Genomic DNA, 16334 nt, shown 5'->3' with positions numbered 1-16334 from the left:
TCTGAAAGCCTGAATCTGCAGCAATGGGAACATTTTAGGATAAGAATTTTGACCACATTTGCTCAGTACAACACCCTCCCTACACGCAAACACACAGACACAATTGTATGGAGAATGTGTTAGCACTTGGTAAGAAGTGAGGCAGGGCATCCCTAAGTAGGAACTCTATTATCTAGGTTGTTCTTCTCAATGCCAGTCCCAGAGATAACCTTGGAGGGGGAAGCTGCCCCCCCCATATCTTGTCCATAGAAAAGAACTCTCCTCCCTAGGGTTGCCAGGTCTGTGTTGGAAAATACCTGGAGACTTTGGAGGTAGATCCAGGAGATGGTGGGGTTTGGGGAGGGGAGGGGCCTCAGCATGGTACAGTGTCATACAGTCCACTCTTCAAAGCAGCCATTTTCTCAAAGGGAGTTGATCTCTGCCAGCTGGAGATCAATTGTAAAAGTGGGAGATCTCCAGGCCCCACTTGGAGGCTGGCAACCCTAGTCCCTTTTGTTCCCTGGGATGCTATTGGGACTTCTTGACAGTTGCACTTTGAGCATACAGACACCATCTGAGTCTTGTGGAGCCCCAGCATCATTAATTCTTGGTGGGGAGGGAGCACATCTGTATGGAGCTTTGCAAGGCACCACCTCCGGATCCCAAGAAGGAAGGAACAGAGAGATCGTTGTTACACAATACAGGCGAACCAAGGTGGAGAGCTTTCTGCAAAAAATCAGGCTTTGGGCAGGATTCTGCTCTCTGGTATCTTTAAGGAAGCCCACTCTTGGTTTGGGTATTGTATGAGTTACGATGATCCAAATCTGATTTTGGGGGCATAGCAGCTTTCTCAGATCTTCAGCAGTTTAGCAATATGATTGAATAGGGTTATCCTGCAAAAAACAAAACAGGCTGGCCAACACTGCAAGGACTAATTCCAGGGTGTTTAAACTGGGGTGCATCCCAAGTTGCCTTTGGGCTGGGCTTTTTTTTGAGCAGGAATTCATAGGGACGCAGTTCCGGCTGGCTTGGTGTCAGGGGGTGTGGCCTAATATGCAAGTATGTCCCTGCTGGGCTTTTTCTAAAAAAAAAAAAAGCCCTGCCTTTGGGGATGCGGCAGTTTCTTCAAGTCCTTATTCCTCAGCTGCCCAACAATGCAATTCAATGCGATTCCTGTAGCCCAGCCATGCTCAGTGGAGCACTATGTGTAAAAAACTGGGCTTTATCCCGGCCACTCTCTATGACACTTGGCAGGGTACCTGACTTCAAAGAGTTTCGAGGTGGGGGCTGATCCCCTCTGGCTTTATTTTGCTGTGCAGAGTGGCCTAAAATATCTTTCATATGGGACTGAGGAATAACTTAGGAACCAGGATCTGCAGACTGAGAACTCTTCACCATCCTTACTCCAGCAGGGCGTTTTTGCTCTGCAAGAATGAAGCCTTGCGAGGGGGGTGGGGCTTGAAGCTGTTGCCCCTTCACTCGCTGGCTTCAGAGGGGGAAGTTCCGAAAGGCAGCGGACCCACTCAAGACTAGGGGATTCCTGGGTCAACCTGAGCCGTGCCTGCCCTGTCCTGGAGGGGCGGGGTCACCCGGCGGTCCCGCCCCCCGTTCATCTTTCGGCGCCTCCACAGGGCTGGAGCAGGCAGAACTCCCCGGGCGCCACTGGAGACTATGGGGAGCCACGCGGGGCTGCCTCTGTTCATGCTGCTGCTGCTGCTTTGGGACCAGCTGAGCTTGGCGTTTTCTTCCTGCCCGAACGGTGAGACCCTGGCGACTGAGGAGCGCCCAGAGCTGCTGGAGAGGGGAATAGCCCCCCAGCCCCGGGGCTGCTGCAGGGAAGGCGGCGGGCGGTGAGATGGCTGCGGCGGCTGTCCTGGTCTGTATGTTCGATGTATGGTCTGTATGTATGGTCCAACCCTGGTCTGTATGTTCGATCCCTGCAGGCACCTACCTCCGAGCCAACGGGAAGTGTTTCCCTTGCAAGACCTGCGAAGGTAAGTGGAGCCCTCCAGTCCTCTTAGCCGAAGGAGCGGGCTGCATGACCGGAGAGCGTTTCAGAAAGAGGGCTTTCCCCGCAGTGTAGAACGCGGCGTGGGGAGGGAATGCATGCATACCTGGCCAGCCCGAGTGAAATGATGCTCGGAACTTCGGACCCTACCTAGGGTGATGGAACAGGTCTCTATACTCAGCCACTCTCGAGTGCGTTAGGGTTAGATCACTAGATCTGGAGGGGGGGGGGGAAGGCGAGCACGCTCCAAAGCAGAGCTGCGTGGTGGGAGTGAACTGCCCTCTCAGGCACATTTACTTAGGAGGAAATCCCCCTTTATTGGGGGAGGGGGCTTATTTCAAGATAAGGGTGTTCAGGAGCGCAGCCTGGGCTTCAGAGACTGTGTGTGTTAAAGGGTGTTTAAGTTGCTTCCGATTTACAGCTTAGTAACAGGAGTAACAGCTTAGATTCAGCATCCCTTCCCCAGCCAGTAATTCTGCAATGAATTCTGCGGCAAATTTCAGACCCCCTTTAAGAACTGCATGCACTGCCAGCCAGTTTTTTTTTCAGGACATGTCACCCATGAGTGTCTACCAGTTTGCCTGAGTGTCTACCAATTTTTACCAAAACTCACCTGTCAGTTACCAGCTTCTGGCGCACCTTGCTGCCTTCTTGGGTGTAACATGGAACATTTGAAACAGCAAAAACGCACTTTAACCCTTCAGGAGAACAGGCCTACGAAAAGGAGTGTTCTGAAACGGCAAATGCAGTTTGCAAATGCATTCGGTGTGGAGAGTGCAGCATTGGAGAGGAGCGGACCGAGGAAGGTGAAGTAGACCCTTTTCAGTATAATTATTGTCTACAGTGCAGGGCACTGGGGGCACACCAAGTTAGTGGCCAGGCTATGCTAGTGTAGCTCATAGTGCAATTCATACCAAGCCTTGACTTCCCCCCCAAATTCCCCAGTATGTTTTTTTTTTTTTCAATCACATGTCTATCTGAAGAAGTGGGCTGTGAGCTGTGAAAGCTCATATTGAAATAACTGTTCAGATGGTACTAGATTTTGTTTCACTTTTGGGAGGGGTGAGCAAATGAGGCAAAAATGCACATGGCCAAAAGGAGCAGAAAGTTAGACTCCACATCCAGCTTGCGGTCGTCAGTGCACCTTTCAGCTGCTATGGTTCTGCCCTGCTCTTTCTTGAAAAAGCTCCATGTGGTTCCTGTAGGGCTTGGAGAGGTGCCCTGGCTCAGTGATAACAGTATCAGCTGCTTTGCTTGCAGAAGGTCCCAGCTTCAATCTTCAGCATATGCAGGGAAAAGGACTAGGCAGGCAGTGATGTGAAAGACCTCTACCTGAGGCCCTGGAGAGCCGTTGCCAGTCAGCATAGATCATACTGACCTTGATAGACCAAAAGTTTGACTTTGTATAATGCAGATTCATGTATTCATGTGCTCCTGGTGTCCTCAGGCACAGATCATGGTGGTCACATGTGTCACTTTCACAATACCAGTGTTGCAGTGGCCAAGCTTTCAGTTTCCATTTTCTTCTCCTGTTTTGCATGGGCACTAGCCTTATCCTGGGGGCGTCGCCTGGGATAGTCAGAAAAAAAGATGGCAACAAAGCTCAGGGGAAACAGAATGAAATGTGGTGCCCTTCTGAGTCCCTCTCTCTCTCTCTCTCTTCACTGCCTACCCTGCCCCTCGCTTTCCATTTATACCCTCAGCTCCTCCCTCAGAATCTATAGATATAAGTTTAGTATTGGTCAGGAAAATGTGTATCATAACAGAGTTTGCAACAGGATTGTGCAAAACATCAAATCCCCAAATCATAGCGAAGGAAGATACATAATTGGCTACACCTATTTGATCAGAGACAACATTGGAGAGGAAACAAAACTTATCAAGGGCAAATGAGATATCCTGGTGGACTTCTGCTTCTGAAAAGGCCACACTCAATCTTTGGCCCACACTCAATCTTTGGCCCAGTGGTGGACATTGGAATCGTAGGTCTTGAACACCTAGTCTTAGAGGTAAAAAACCAAAATGTTGCTGCTGTTCTGCAGTGCTTTCAAGTTCACTGACTTTATCCGCAAAGCTTTAACATTTCCACCAGACTGCTTATCTCCCCCCCCCTTTATTTCTCCTGTGCCCCTGAAAAGAATCAGACTGTAAAACTTCCTTCTCTGGTCCTTTGGAGGCGATCCATTTGCAGTCTAGGCAACTGATGGCAACCATCCTCTATATGACAGCCCTTCAAGTACTTGAAGATGATGATCATATCACTTCTCAGTTGACTCTTCAGGTTAAACATATCCAGCTCCTTCAACCTTGAGCCTGCCTGTGAGAGTCACTCCTGCAGCACATGACTCTTCCAGGTGCTCTGCTGGCTTACATTGTACTCCCCTTCTCTGTGTGTGACTCTGTGTTTCTCATAGGTTGCCAAAGATGCCCCCAGGGGACATTTAACAATCAAGTCAATGGTATATGCCAAGAATGGACACAGTAAGTCCTTTCCCCCCCCAAACCCCCTTTTGAGTAATATAGCTGCTGCATCATGTCTGTCTTAATGCCACTTTTGTGATTGCAGATGTCCGGCCAATAAGATCACAATTCCTGGGACAGAGGAAAAGGATGTGATTTGCATGCCTGAGTCCAAAGACACAACACCATCACCTACTGCCGCAGGCTCAGACATCACTGTAGGCATAGGTGAGGTTTTGGTTAACAGCTTCCAGCAAGAGGTTACTAGTTTTAAAAATGCTCAGAAGTGGATGGGAGTGACCTTGCTTTGCCTAGATATTCTCTAGAGCAGTGGCCTTTCAGGAGGGAAGCTCTGAAGCACGCCTGGGGCAAATTAAGCGATGCAGCAGTCGGGACTATTGTGGTGTGAAAACTACCAGCCTTGCTCTGCCTTGGCTTCCTTACACCAGCACTGTTTTCGAGAGTGTCCACATGATGTCCTCTGTTGGTCCTTCTTCACTGTTTAGAGAGCCAGTGTGGTATAATAGTTAAGTGTGGTGGACTCTAGTCTGGAGAAGTGGATTTGATTCCCCACTCCTCCGCATGGAGCCTGCTGGATGGGCTTGGGACAGTTCCAGTTCTCTCAGAATTCTCTCAGCTCCACCTGCCTCACTAGGCGCCTGTTGTGGGGAAAGGAAGGGAAGGGATTGTAATCTGTTTTGAGACTCCTTAGGATAGAGAACAGTTGGGTATAAAAATAAACTCTAATTCTTTCTCTGATTTGATGTGGACTTTCCCAAACTTGGTACAGTACAATATTTTTTTTTAAAAGATCATATTCCAAGGATCTTTGGGCATCATGTGAATGGGACGGTGCACATTTTTCAGGTGTTGCCCACATCAGCAACGTTGTCCTTATATCCCTCCCCCCCCAGGCCATCTTCCAACATACCCGAGGGCTTTTTAAAAATAATTCTGTAATTGATAATAGTGTTATAGTTGGGCAACTTTGTAATGATCTATTGCCACAAACTAGCAGAATCACAGAACTGGAAGACATCTCCCAGTGTCATCTAGTCCAACCTCCTGCACAATGCAGGGAATTCTCAAGTACTTCCCCCTAAGTTCACAGGATCAGCATTGCTGTCAGGTGGCCATCTAGCCTCTGATTAAAAACCTCCAAGGAAACCACCTGAGGAAGCTGTTTCCACTGAGGAACCGCTTTAACTGTCAGGAAGTTCTTTCTAATGTTGAGCCAAAAAGTCTTTTAATTTCAACCCACTGGCTCTGATCTGACCTTCTGGGGCAACAGAAAACAATTCTGCACCATTCTCTATAGAACAGCCCTTCACGTACTTGAAGATGGTGATCACATCACCTCTCAGCCACCTTCTCTCCAGGCTAAACATATCCAGCTCCTTCAACATTTCCTCACAGAATGTGGTCTCCAGACCCCTCACTATCTTCATTGCCCTTCTCTGAACCTGTTTCAGCTATATCCTTCCTAAATTGTGTTGCCCCAAACTGAACACAGTACTCCAGGTGAGATCTTACCAGAGCAGGGTAGTAGATCCCAGCTTTCATTTTTTTAAAAGACTCTGTAGCCCTTTTCATTCCCCCCTCAAAGGAAGAGGTGGGATTCAAATGTTTCAGTGGAGTCAAATTGCAGAGGAGAGGTGTGTAAATCTGTAGCAGACAGACTAAACCCCCTTCATTAGTCTTAACACATTGTTCTGCCTATCAGCTGAGATCCTCTTCTCCAGTCCTGCTTTTTGTGCCCCTGGGTGGGTAGTGACCAGAGACAGGGTTTTGTTGTTGGGGACACAGTCCTTGAAGCCAGTCCACAGCTTACTTTTCTTTAGCCGCCAGGCCAAAATGCCTTTTTTAAACTAAGGACCTTCATTTTGTGAAAAAAATCTGTTTTATGGCCTGCTTAGAGACACTTTTATCTAATATCATTTTTTAATATCTCCATTTTATAAGGTTTTTTATCCTGGCTTGCTTTTGCTGATCTTTTTTTTTATTGGCGGGTCTTTTGTTGACCAGGATTGCTTTATTGATTTTTTTATTAGCGCGACTTGCTTTTATTGTCTGCTTGTTCTTGTTTTATTGTTGTAAGCTGCCTAGACTTCTAAATAAAGATATAATGTAACTGTGGGACTTCTGTCTTCTGCCTGTTCCTAGCAATCACCACCAGTACCAGTACCATCCTGACTGCAGTTTGTATGGGACTCCTGTTGCTTTTCTGCATCTTCTTTGGCTTGTGGGCCCAGAAAAAGTTCCCAACTGTTTTCAAGAAATGTAAGGCCAAACACATCTGTTTGCAATTGATGTTAAGCTCCTTGCTTTCTGTTTGGTTTTAGTCAAAAGCAAGCTTCTAGTCCTTTATGCATGAGATAAAACTTATTAGAAAAAATATTACTAGTTCTTGTTGAAATTTCAGAAGTCGGAAAAGTAAATAAATAAGCCTTTCAGGGGCTTTAGGGTATGAATGGCAAAGTTAGGCTTATGCAAAATAGTCAGAATGGCAGCAGATTATGCAAAATAGGAGGCATCATACAAAACTAGTTTAATTAGCACAGATTATAGACATTGGGGATTTTAGCTTTTCAGGGAATAGAACTGTCCTTCCTTAGTTGAGAATTTTGACTTTTTGCAGATGCAAAGCTATCCTTTCATTGCCTCCCTCATTCTTTCCTCCTCTTATCCCCTTGTAGTGTCCCTCAAGCCGCTGGTGCAGGAGGTGGAGGACTGCAGCTGCCGCTACCCAGAGGAAGAAGAAGGGGGAGGCAGTGATATTTCTGGCCTGAAGGGGGAGCTGCTGGAAAATATTCCTTAACCAATCACAAGAGTCCAAATCTCCACCTCTCCACAAGGAAGATGGAGGGCCAGGAAAATCAGTGCAATGAAAAACAAAAGGATCTTAGCAACTCCCTCTCCTGTTGATCAGGGATGAACAGCTCCAGAAAAGTAAGCCTCCCCTTCCCACAGCTCAGAAGGAAATTTGTGGTAACTAGAAAAGACGATTGCTTTGGCAGGTCATCAGACAAACCTCCTCTTGGACTGACACTCTTTTCCTAGGAGTTTGACATAGAGGTTGCATTGCAGCAAGACCAGACTTGGCTTTTTTTTTTTAGGGGTGGTGGGGACAGACTCAAGCCCAAGACTTCCCACAGCTGCCTTTCAGAACAGAAGAGGTAAAATGGAATACTGTGAGCTAAGAGAGCAGTTGCAAACAGCTACCTCCACTGCAGAAATGTCCCTGCCACAGTATAATAATTTTGTCTGCTTCAAGCAGCAGCTAAGGGTAATGGCAGGAGAGACAAATCTGGCCCCCACAGCAATCTGGCCTCTTGCTTCTCCCATTCACTTCAATTGGACCTCTGCAGGAGAACCTACCAGGCACACGGAGCCCTACTTTTATAGCTGCTATGGGATAGTTAGTTTGACTTTGTTTCTGAAGTGAGTATTCTGCCCACAGGCTCTTTTGCAGTAAAGTTAGCAGACCCCCCACCCCACCCTTCTAGCAACAACCAGCTCTTGCTAGTTTGTCCTTTCTTACAGCACTCCTTCGCTGTTTTTGCGCCATTTACAAACAAAAAAGGCTCAGTCTCACAAATGACTCATCTCTTACGTCAGTTTTGGACGTCAGATTCACTGGAAACATCTGTAATAAGTTCTGAGGCTGATATTTGTACAGCACCTGACGAGGGTGGCTGTGTACTTCCGCTCGAATGACATTTGTCTTTGATCTACAAGGAGCTGAGAATATGCTATCTCCTTTCTCTGCTGGTACACCACAAGATGGAGGTGGGGATGGAAAGACTGAGTGAACTTTCCAAGTCACACCTAAAAAAGAGCAGCGGCTTTGCAGAGGTTATATTGCTTGAATCTGCACCACAAGACCCACAACACTGTACAAAGAAGGCCCAGTTGTATGACCAGGGTTACATTCATAAAGGAGCTGACGTGCAATACGAGCCAGAAGCCAACAGGCAATGAACAAAATCCTAGAAAATTCCTTTATTGTAGCTTTTAATATTTTCACCACAAAAGCCTGGATTGCAACGTTTAAATTCTGGCTTAAAATTCATTTTAGAACGGATCCTAACAGCCTTCTTGATTGTCTGAAATGAGATCTCTCATCCTGGACAGCAGTTCTTATGTCCAAACTTAACCAGTTTGGGATAGCAGCTGACGATTTTCTTACATCTGATGAGTCATATATCTTCAGTTTTATTAAACTGAGACTGTTGGAATTGGAGGAAATGAAACTATGCCTAACAGACCCTTATATCTGCTTCCCAGCATCCTTAGGTCTCAATGTTTTTTGTAGCCACATTATTTATCGGACTTAACCATTCCAAGTCATCACAGGGTGTTCATGTTGGCCAGATTAAATGCATCCCCCTTCAAAGTTTTACAGGGGAGATATCGTAGAGTATCATAGAGACTCAGTTCCTGTGGAGCGAATATTCTAGACTCACTTCAGCATATATTGCTTGATTGTTCCATATATCATAATCTCCATAAAGAACTATTTTGCAAGCTTTCTTTGTCCCCAGATTTGTCTACTCTGCCACCCTGTCATTATTTACTGAATGATACTAAGAGGGAGGTTACTGAGGCTGTGGCAAAATTTTTGTCTGACATTCTTAAATTTAAATCGGACCATGAACACACATGAACACATGAAGCTGCCTTCTACTGAATCAGACCCTCGGTCCATCAAAGTCAGTATTGTCTTCTCAGACTGGCAGCAGCTCTCCAGGGTCTCAAGCTGAGGTTTTTCACGCCTATTTGCCTGGACCCTTTTTTAGTTGGAGATGCCGGGGATTGAACCTGGGACCTTCTGCTTACCAAGCAGGTGCTCTACCACTGAGCCACCATCCCTTTCCTTTATGCATATGTAATCTCTGTTTCTTTTTTGATTTTATCTCCAACATTTAAACTTTTTACATTCTGTGTATTCTCATTTGCGATTGTTATGCCATTAAAGGTTGGGTATGGCATGTTTTCACCAAAAACATCCCACAGAGAATGCTCAGCTTTGTTTAAAAACCAGGGTCATGAACTTGCATTTTCTGGAAGTTAAATATACTCTCAAATTGGGATTTTTTTTTAAAATAAAGACTATTTACCAGAATTAGCATTGGTGGGCTCTCACTATGACCAAATATGCATCTTCTGCACTATGCATTTTCCTGGGCAAGGCACATATTTAACAGATTTCAACAACACACTGCAGTGGGTAGGGAGACTCTAATCATACTGATAATGAATCCAGATGTAGCTTTTGAAAAAAGATGGGGCATCTTCTCCACCACAAAAATATTCAAGGAAAGATATAAGATCCTTGAGCATTATTTATTTAATTCAATTCATTTATATTCCACCTCCTCCCCTAATAGGGATCCAAAATGGCTTACATCATTATACGGCATTAGAACATATGCAGATGTTTCCACTGGGATGCTTAGTTCTTAAAACAGTTCCAGAGACTGAGGGCAGGGCATCAATGTGAGGGACCCATCCTTGCAGGCTTACCTTCAGCCACAGGTGTTTCATGAGCCTCCAAAAAGAGTTGCTACATCAGTGTACAAAGGATGTGGCAATTTGCCCTCCTATCAAACAAAGCTATCAAACGGCTAGAGGAATCGAGGAAGGGGAAATGGCCAAATGTTCCAGATCTGCAGAATCAACACAGCCCTTTGAAAGAAATGCTTGTTTGTTCACCAAAGTCTAGAATTGCAGCAGTTCTCAGCAAATGGATCACCTGGTGATTCTGACCCAAATTTTGGGAAACTTTCTGTGCTTGAAAATTGGGCTTGCCATGCTTGAAACCTGTGATGGGCTTTCACAGGGCTCAGAGTTGCATATAAAGACTTGGAATAAAAGCTTTGCCCTTCGATGTTGTTTTCATTCATTTAATTTTTATCTACATGATCCTACGGAGTTGCTTGAATCAGCCCATCAAGCCCAACAGCGTTGACTCTGCCTTACCAACAAGTCTTTCCCAGCTACCTGAGAGCTTGAGTGGCAAGATGCCTGTGATTGCCTCGGCCTAATGACTTACTGGCATTTATACAGCATTTGTTGTATTTGTATCCAAATGCTAACTAGAAATATCTGATGTGACTGTTCATACAAAGTTTTTGTTGTGATTCCCTATGATAGGGAATGTTATTTGTAAAAAATTCCTTTTTTTCAATAAAATTTAAATTATTAAAAAAAAAAAAACAACGCAACCTGCTAGGGTTGCCAACAGGTTTGAAGAAAAATATCCTGTCCTTTATTTCATAGAAGCTTAATGCGATATAGTGGGAAAGTGTAGCTTTTCATGGCATGGAGCTAAATGTATTTGTTTATGGAATATGTATACCCTGCCTTTCTGCCCTTATAACCACCAAGGCAGCTAACAGTGAAAACAAGTCATAAAAGCTTATTAGAAAAACAAGTCAAACCAGAACTAAACTACAAATAGAAAAGCACAGAAAACAGGAAGGCAGGATCACTGGGGGGAATGATAGACAAAACAAAAAGGTTTTCCCCCACTGGTGGAATACACTGACAGAAGGAGACAGACGGAACTTCCTGTTGAGAGAGCTCTATAGTATTGGTGTCATGACTCAGTTGCCACCTGCCTAATGTCAGAGGGTGGGGGCAGCGGAAGCAGGGCTTCAGAACATGATCGCAGTGATGGGACAGGGTCATAAATAATATCCCATCAAGCCTCTGTTAAAGGGACAGGGCATTGTTCTCCAGGCTGTTGGCAACTCTACCCTGTTCTGCTCTGTACTTTGCTGTGAGGTCAACAAGGGACACAGGGAAAGCAAAGTGCCATCAGTGGAAAGATTATTCAGAAACACATCTCTTCCTTGCTTGCAAAGTCTTCAGTCCCAGCCCTCTGACACTCTGTCTCTTTGGTTACGCCAGCTGGAGTCAGTTTCTTATGCCAAAAAATTTCTAGCTAGGTGGCTCTATGGTCCTTGAATTGTCAGCAACGAAACCAGGTCACTAGGTAACTGGTTTTCAAGACTCCTTGCACCTTAAAGTGAAAACCCCCCATGTTTGGTCATGATCTTGGATGCCTCACTTTCAATGGAGGCCCCCATCACAGCAGTTGCAAGGTCTGCATTCTAACATCTGCAACGGATCAGGCTATAGGTCCCCTCCCCTCCTCGCTGTGGCCTAGCTACAGTAATCCATGCAATGAGTTACCTCCAGGCTGCATCACTGTTAACTTGCTTTATGCAGGGCCACCTTTGAAACTGGTACAGAACCTGCAGCTGGTCCAAAATGCAGCAGCATGATTCCTCACAGGGAGCACACACACATCCAGTGCTGCACCAGCTGCACTGGCACCCAGCTGAATTCCAGATCAAGTTCAAGGTCTTGAATCTTCCATTCAAAGCTCCACGTGGACTGCGGCCAACATATCTGCAGGACCATTTCTCCCAATACAGCCCCCGAAGGACCTCTGAGTTCTTCTGATCAACACCTACTGATCTTCCCTGGCCCCAAAGATGTCTGCCTAGCCTTGGCCAGAGCTTTCTCGGCTCTGGTACTGACCTGGCGAAACACTTTCCCTAGTGAGATCCGGCCCTGCAGGATTCAATGCAGTTCTTCAGGCCCTGTAAAACAGATGTTCCACCAGGCCTATGGTCAAAGCAGTGACAATCCATCTACAACGGCCTCTCCTGCTCAGCTCTGCCTTAGCAGGGTCTACAGTCCACCATAGCTGCTCCCTCACCCATCCACCTTGTTCTGTCTCAGCCTGCAGCTACGCACAATTTGGAATTTCATCCAATTCAGTGAATTGTCTAGGCTGTTAAGGGTTTTTATGCATTTATATTGTATGTACTCTGGGGAAGGCAATGGTGAACCACCCCGTAAAAAGTCTGCCATGAAAACGTGATGCGATGTCACCCCAGAGTTGGAAATGACTGGTGCTTGCACAGGGGACTACCTTTACTTTTTTTTTTATTGTATGTACTAATACTGTATCGAAATTGTTTTTATGAATTATATTCTATTTTAAATCTTTGTCTGCTTTAAGAATGTTGTAATCCGCCCTTGAGCTTGCTGTGCATGGGAGGGTGGGCTAAAAGCAAAAATAAATAAGCAAACGTGGGGAAGATACGAATCACTGCAGTCTACTACAAATACTACCTCAGTCACAAGAATTCCACCGTAGCCATTTTTTTTCCTGAGGGTCTCCAGTGGGTAGGTGGTCCATGTATTGATGTCCTTCATAGAGACTTGGTTTACACAGAACACTTGAGTAAGGACTTCTTTAATGAAAGAGATACCACATTTCGTTTGTATATATTATATACACACGTTAAACACATGCACCAATTCAAAAGAAAGCCATGTGGAACCGGCTTTTTCTTCAGCCAGACACTTTGCAATGGAACTGCTAAGCAGCACCTGCTGCTACCAGGTCCTGCTCATGGTGCAGAGGATTCATATATATATATATGTATAGATTATATATATAGATATACACATGCATATTATTCTTTTTCTTAAAAAAAGAAAAGTGCAAATTAACACATTTAGCACCAATTCCAAATTGCACATCTTAAAAGTCCAAGACCAGTAGCATCTGAACCAATACTCGGAGGAAGGGGCGGGCCGGGGGGAGGCTCATCTGCTTGCTACTAGGGTGGCCTGTGGAAGATCAGCTTCTAATCTACCATGAAAGCGTTTTGTGCGTTTTGGCCGTTCATTTACTCACTGCCTGTCAATCACATGTTTGCATAAAAGTAATAACTGTAGAAACACAAAGCGCTTAATACAATATTCTGCCTATTTTAAATCTCTTGTTCACATTTCCTATTTGAAGATCCTCTGGAAGGATATGTTCTTGTGCTGCCCTACTTCCATTTTGGCTCCCCCTTATTTTCCATGTTAAAGAATTCCCATGTTAGAGGCTGTATCTGTATTTTCTGTTGAGAAGACATTTTAGCCGATGGTTTTCACCTCCCCTTCCGGGATAGGACTGAGAACCATTGGCTTACAGGAGCATCCAACTGTATCTGTCGTGCAGCTTCTGCCTCTAGTCACCTGATAAACAGCACACTGCAAAGCTGTTATTTCCCACTATAGTGAAAATATCCTAATGACTAGATGGTTCTAGATGGCAAGGGTTAAAATAGTTCCTGCTGGGGAGGAGGAGGAGGAAGAGCTGCCACATTTTGTGCTTTCTGCATTCCCCCCCCCCCCCCCACATAAATGAGCTAGGGCCATACTGCTTTTGTTTAAGCTGCGTTGCTTCCATTTTCAGTTCTTTCGCAAACCAAAATGGTGGCTACGCTGGAAATCTTTTTGCATCTGCCTCATCTGATGTCTAATCAGATGCTTCAGTGCTAGAACAGAGAAAGCCCTGAGTGGGAACTCACTACACTGTGGCATACCTGTTCCCTGGTGGTGTGGTACAAGGAAGAACCTGCAGTCCCAGTGGAGAAACACACTCTTCAGTGGCAGAGGGAGGGGATGGATAACTAGGAGCTCACTGCTGCTTGCAGCCTTCCTTTTTGTCCCTGGTTTTCTGACGGCCCATCTTTTCGGGCTGCCGCTTGGTCGGAGACACGAAGGTGGGTTCTGAAATCTCATCCATATAGTCAAAAAGGCCATCCACTGGAACAGGACGTACTGAGCCCACAGCTAAAAAAAAGGAAGGGGAAAGAGAGAGATTTAACTGCACCAGAAGAATCTTTTTCACCTGCCAGAGCAGGGAATTGTCCAACCATCTCCTAATCCTAAGCACTTTTTCTTCAAATGTAAAGCCCTTTTGTGTTAACTACAAACAGGCCACAAAAGCAGCTGTGGTCAAAGCAGTCCATTTGATAGCCAAGCAGACAGACTTTGCTGAAAGGGTCAGAGCAAAAGCAGTTCCATAAACGCCCCACGCACACTCTAGGAGGAATCAGATTGTTGCCCCCAGGATGTGCCAGAATGCCAAACACTCAATAAACAGACTGGGTGCCCTTTTAATGTACAATAAGTACTAATATATCAATATCATTGTGTGGTCATCCAGCAACAGTCACCATTCTATTGGGGGGGCGGTGATAGAGCTATTTATGAGCTGGACACATGAAGGGTAACAGAAAAATAAAGGATGAAGTTTCATGCCACAACTGCAGGGAGGGAGAGATCAAAGATTCTACTGCCCCACTCCCCCAGCAGAACTGTGGGCTCATCCATGCAACTGTGTGATTTCCATCATGTCACAGTTAAGGCCTGTAATTAAAGGACATCTTTGTTCCACCATCTGTGCAATCAGACCCTTTTGCATACTAATACATCTTATCCTGTCTTCACAGCTGTCATTCAAGAGCAGCAGAAGGATAATTGTCACTTGCCATGCCTCTCTTTTGATTCTTTAAACCACACAAGCAGTGAGTTGGCACAAATCTCATACATCAGGGGTGGCCAATGGTAGCTCCCCAGATGTTTTTTGCCTACAACTCCCATCAGCCCCAGCCAGCATGGCCAATGGCTGGGGCTGATGGGAGTTGTAGGCAAAAAAAACATCCGGAGAGCTACCGTTGGCAACCCCTGTCATACATCATACAGTCATCTTGCAAACTTTGGAGAAAGGCGGAGTATTTTTTCTTTTAAATGATCTTTCTCTTCCTCAACAAGTATACACTTTATCTAACAATATGCTTTTTGGCCCCAGTCCAGACTCAGAGTAAATTAATTACCCTTGAAGTAGGCTTGCTTGATCACCTGTTGTGTATCAGAGTTGCTCACAGGTGAACAAAACATTTTGTTTTGTGGCCACATCTGTGCAGTAAAGTGCAGGGGTATGCTAATGAAACTTTTACAGCCTAACAGTAGTAGCCTGTTTGGGTTGAAAGGCAAGGTGGGTGCATAATTCCATGGGATACAAGAAGGTCATGGCTAATTTGTGTGGTTGATCTCAACAGGGCTTATGCAATTTTTTTCTGTGTATACATAACACAGTGGCACAACTCAGAAATGATCTAGAATCCGGTGGGCAGCCGTGTTGGTCTGAAAGCAACAGAACAAGATCACAGATGCCATGTCTAAACAAGTGGTGTGAGTTGCATGCAAGAGAGGTACACCGCCTTCTCTTTCAAACAAGTGAAAACCCCAGCAAAGACCCTGAAAAGAGAACAAGGCACATGAGAAATGGATATTCCCAGAGTAAGAGGCCAATCCTGCTAAGTTCAATGACTTTCAGCTTCCTCAGTCGTAACCTGCTGTGTTACCTTGGGAACAGACTGTGCTCACATCAGGAGGTGGCTCTGTTCTTTTGGCCTTGAAGGTTGGGTCCAGGTCTTCAGCGATATTCCGGCAAAGCTGGGGCCTAAAAGATAAAGGCAGGATGCTTACGTACTGCTGGTGCTCTTGGAGGAGCAGCTGCAGACAGAGGTTCTGTGCCTGAGCACAGCATCGTTTGCAATCATCTACAATTAAAACATTACTACTTTAGAAAAATAATATGCTTATGTGTGAAGTATTGGGAACTTTTACTTCAATCAGATCACCTGCCTGCTTAGTCCTGCCCTCCCAGCCCAAAAGATCCTGCAGGTCATAGCTAATTTGTATTGTAGATCTCAACAGAGCTATTTGTTGATCCAGTAGCCTGCCTCTATAATCTTTTCCTTTCAGTGTAAGGGAAAACCAGGAAAAATGGCAAGTTGTGCAGCTGGACAGAAGTCTACTTGAAAATATCACTGATCCCAGTAAGCAACTTGTCAGTTACATCATGGTTTCTCTGCCAGGCAGACATATGGGAGAGTGGCAACCTGGTGGACCCAGTGATGGCTGCAGATGGCACTGGGAACAATGTGAACTGAGCACTGCCACTTTGGAATTAGCCATCACATCCAAGGCAAGATTCGAATATGTTAGCACTTTAAAGACT

At 45.4% G+C, this 16334-nt stretch overlaps 2 protein-coding genes across 5 annotated transcripts in view; one reads left to right on the top strand and one right to left on the bottom strand.

The window, feature by feature from the left end:
- The first annotated feature begins 1650 nt into the window (after positions 1-1650).
- Positions 1651-7286, top strand: TNFRSF9 (TNF receptor superfamily member 9). The gene is made up of 7 exons (XM_060259706.1): positions 1651-1738; positions 1923-1973; positions 2692-2793; positions 4402-4468; positions 4554-4675; positions 6611-6727; positions 7144-7286. Exons 1-7 carry the CDS (start codon positions 1651-1653, stop codon positions 7263-7265), a joined length of 669 nt encoding a protein of 222 aa, XP_060115689.1. The 3' UTR covers positions 7266-7286.
- A 5677-nt stretch (positions 7287-12963) lies between these two features.
- The window catches only part of LOC132587398 (coiled-coil domain-containing protein 50-like), a 44113-nt gene continuing 40742 nt past the window's right edge, over positions 12964-16334 (bottom strand). For all 4 annotated transcript variants that reach the window (XM_060259704.1, XM_060259702.1, XM_060259703.1 and 1 more), the window contains 2 exons: positions 15676-15773; positions 12964-14098 (listed from right to left, as the gene is read on the bottom strand). In XM_060259704.1, coding sequence (XP_060115687.1) covers positions 13944-14098; positions 15676-15773 — 253 coding nt within the window. In that variant the 3' untranslated portion in view covers positions 12964-13943. The remainder of the gene's footprint in view (positions 14099-15675; positions 15774-16334) is intronic.

The sequence above is a fragment of the Heteronotia binoei genome, chromosome 18 (assembly GCF_032191835.1).
Source record: "Heteronotia binoei isolate CCM8104 ecotype False Entrance Well chromosome 18, APGP_CSIRO_Hbin_v1, whole genome shotgun sequence".
Lineage (NCBI taxonomy): Eukaryota > Metazoa > Chordata > Lepidosauria > Squamata > Gekkonidae > Heteronotia > Heteronotia binoei.
This window is presented reverse-complemented; position numbering and strand designations above follow the sequence as displayed.

Excerpts from the sequence above, each read along its gene's own strand:
- TNFRSF9 (XM_060259706.1), top strand. The coding sequence starts at position 1,651 with ATGGGGAGCCACGCGGGGCTGCCTCTGTTCATGCTGCTGCTGCTGCTT. Across the intron at positions 1,739-1,922 it reads GTTTTCTTCCTGCCCGAACG|GCACCTACCTCCGAGCCAAC; the intron begins GTGAGACCCTGG and ends CGATCCCTGCAG. Across the intron at positions 2,794-4,401 it reads AGAGGAGCGGACCGAGGAAG|GTTGCCAAAGATGCCCCCAG; the intron begins GTGAAGTAGACC and ends TGTTTCTCATAG.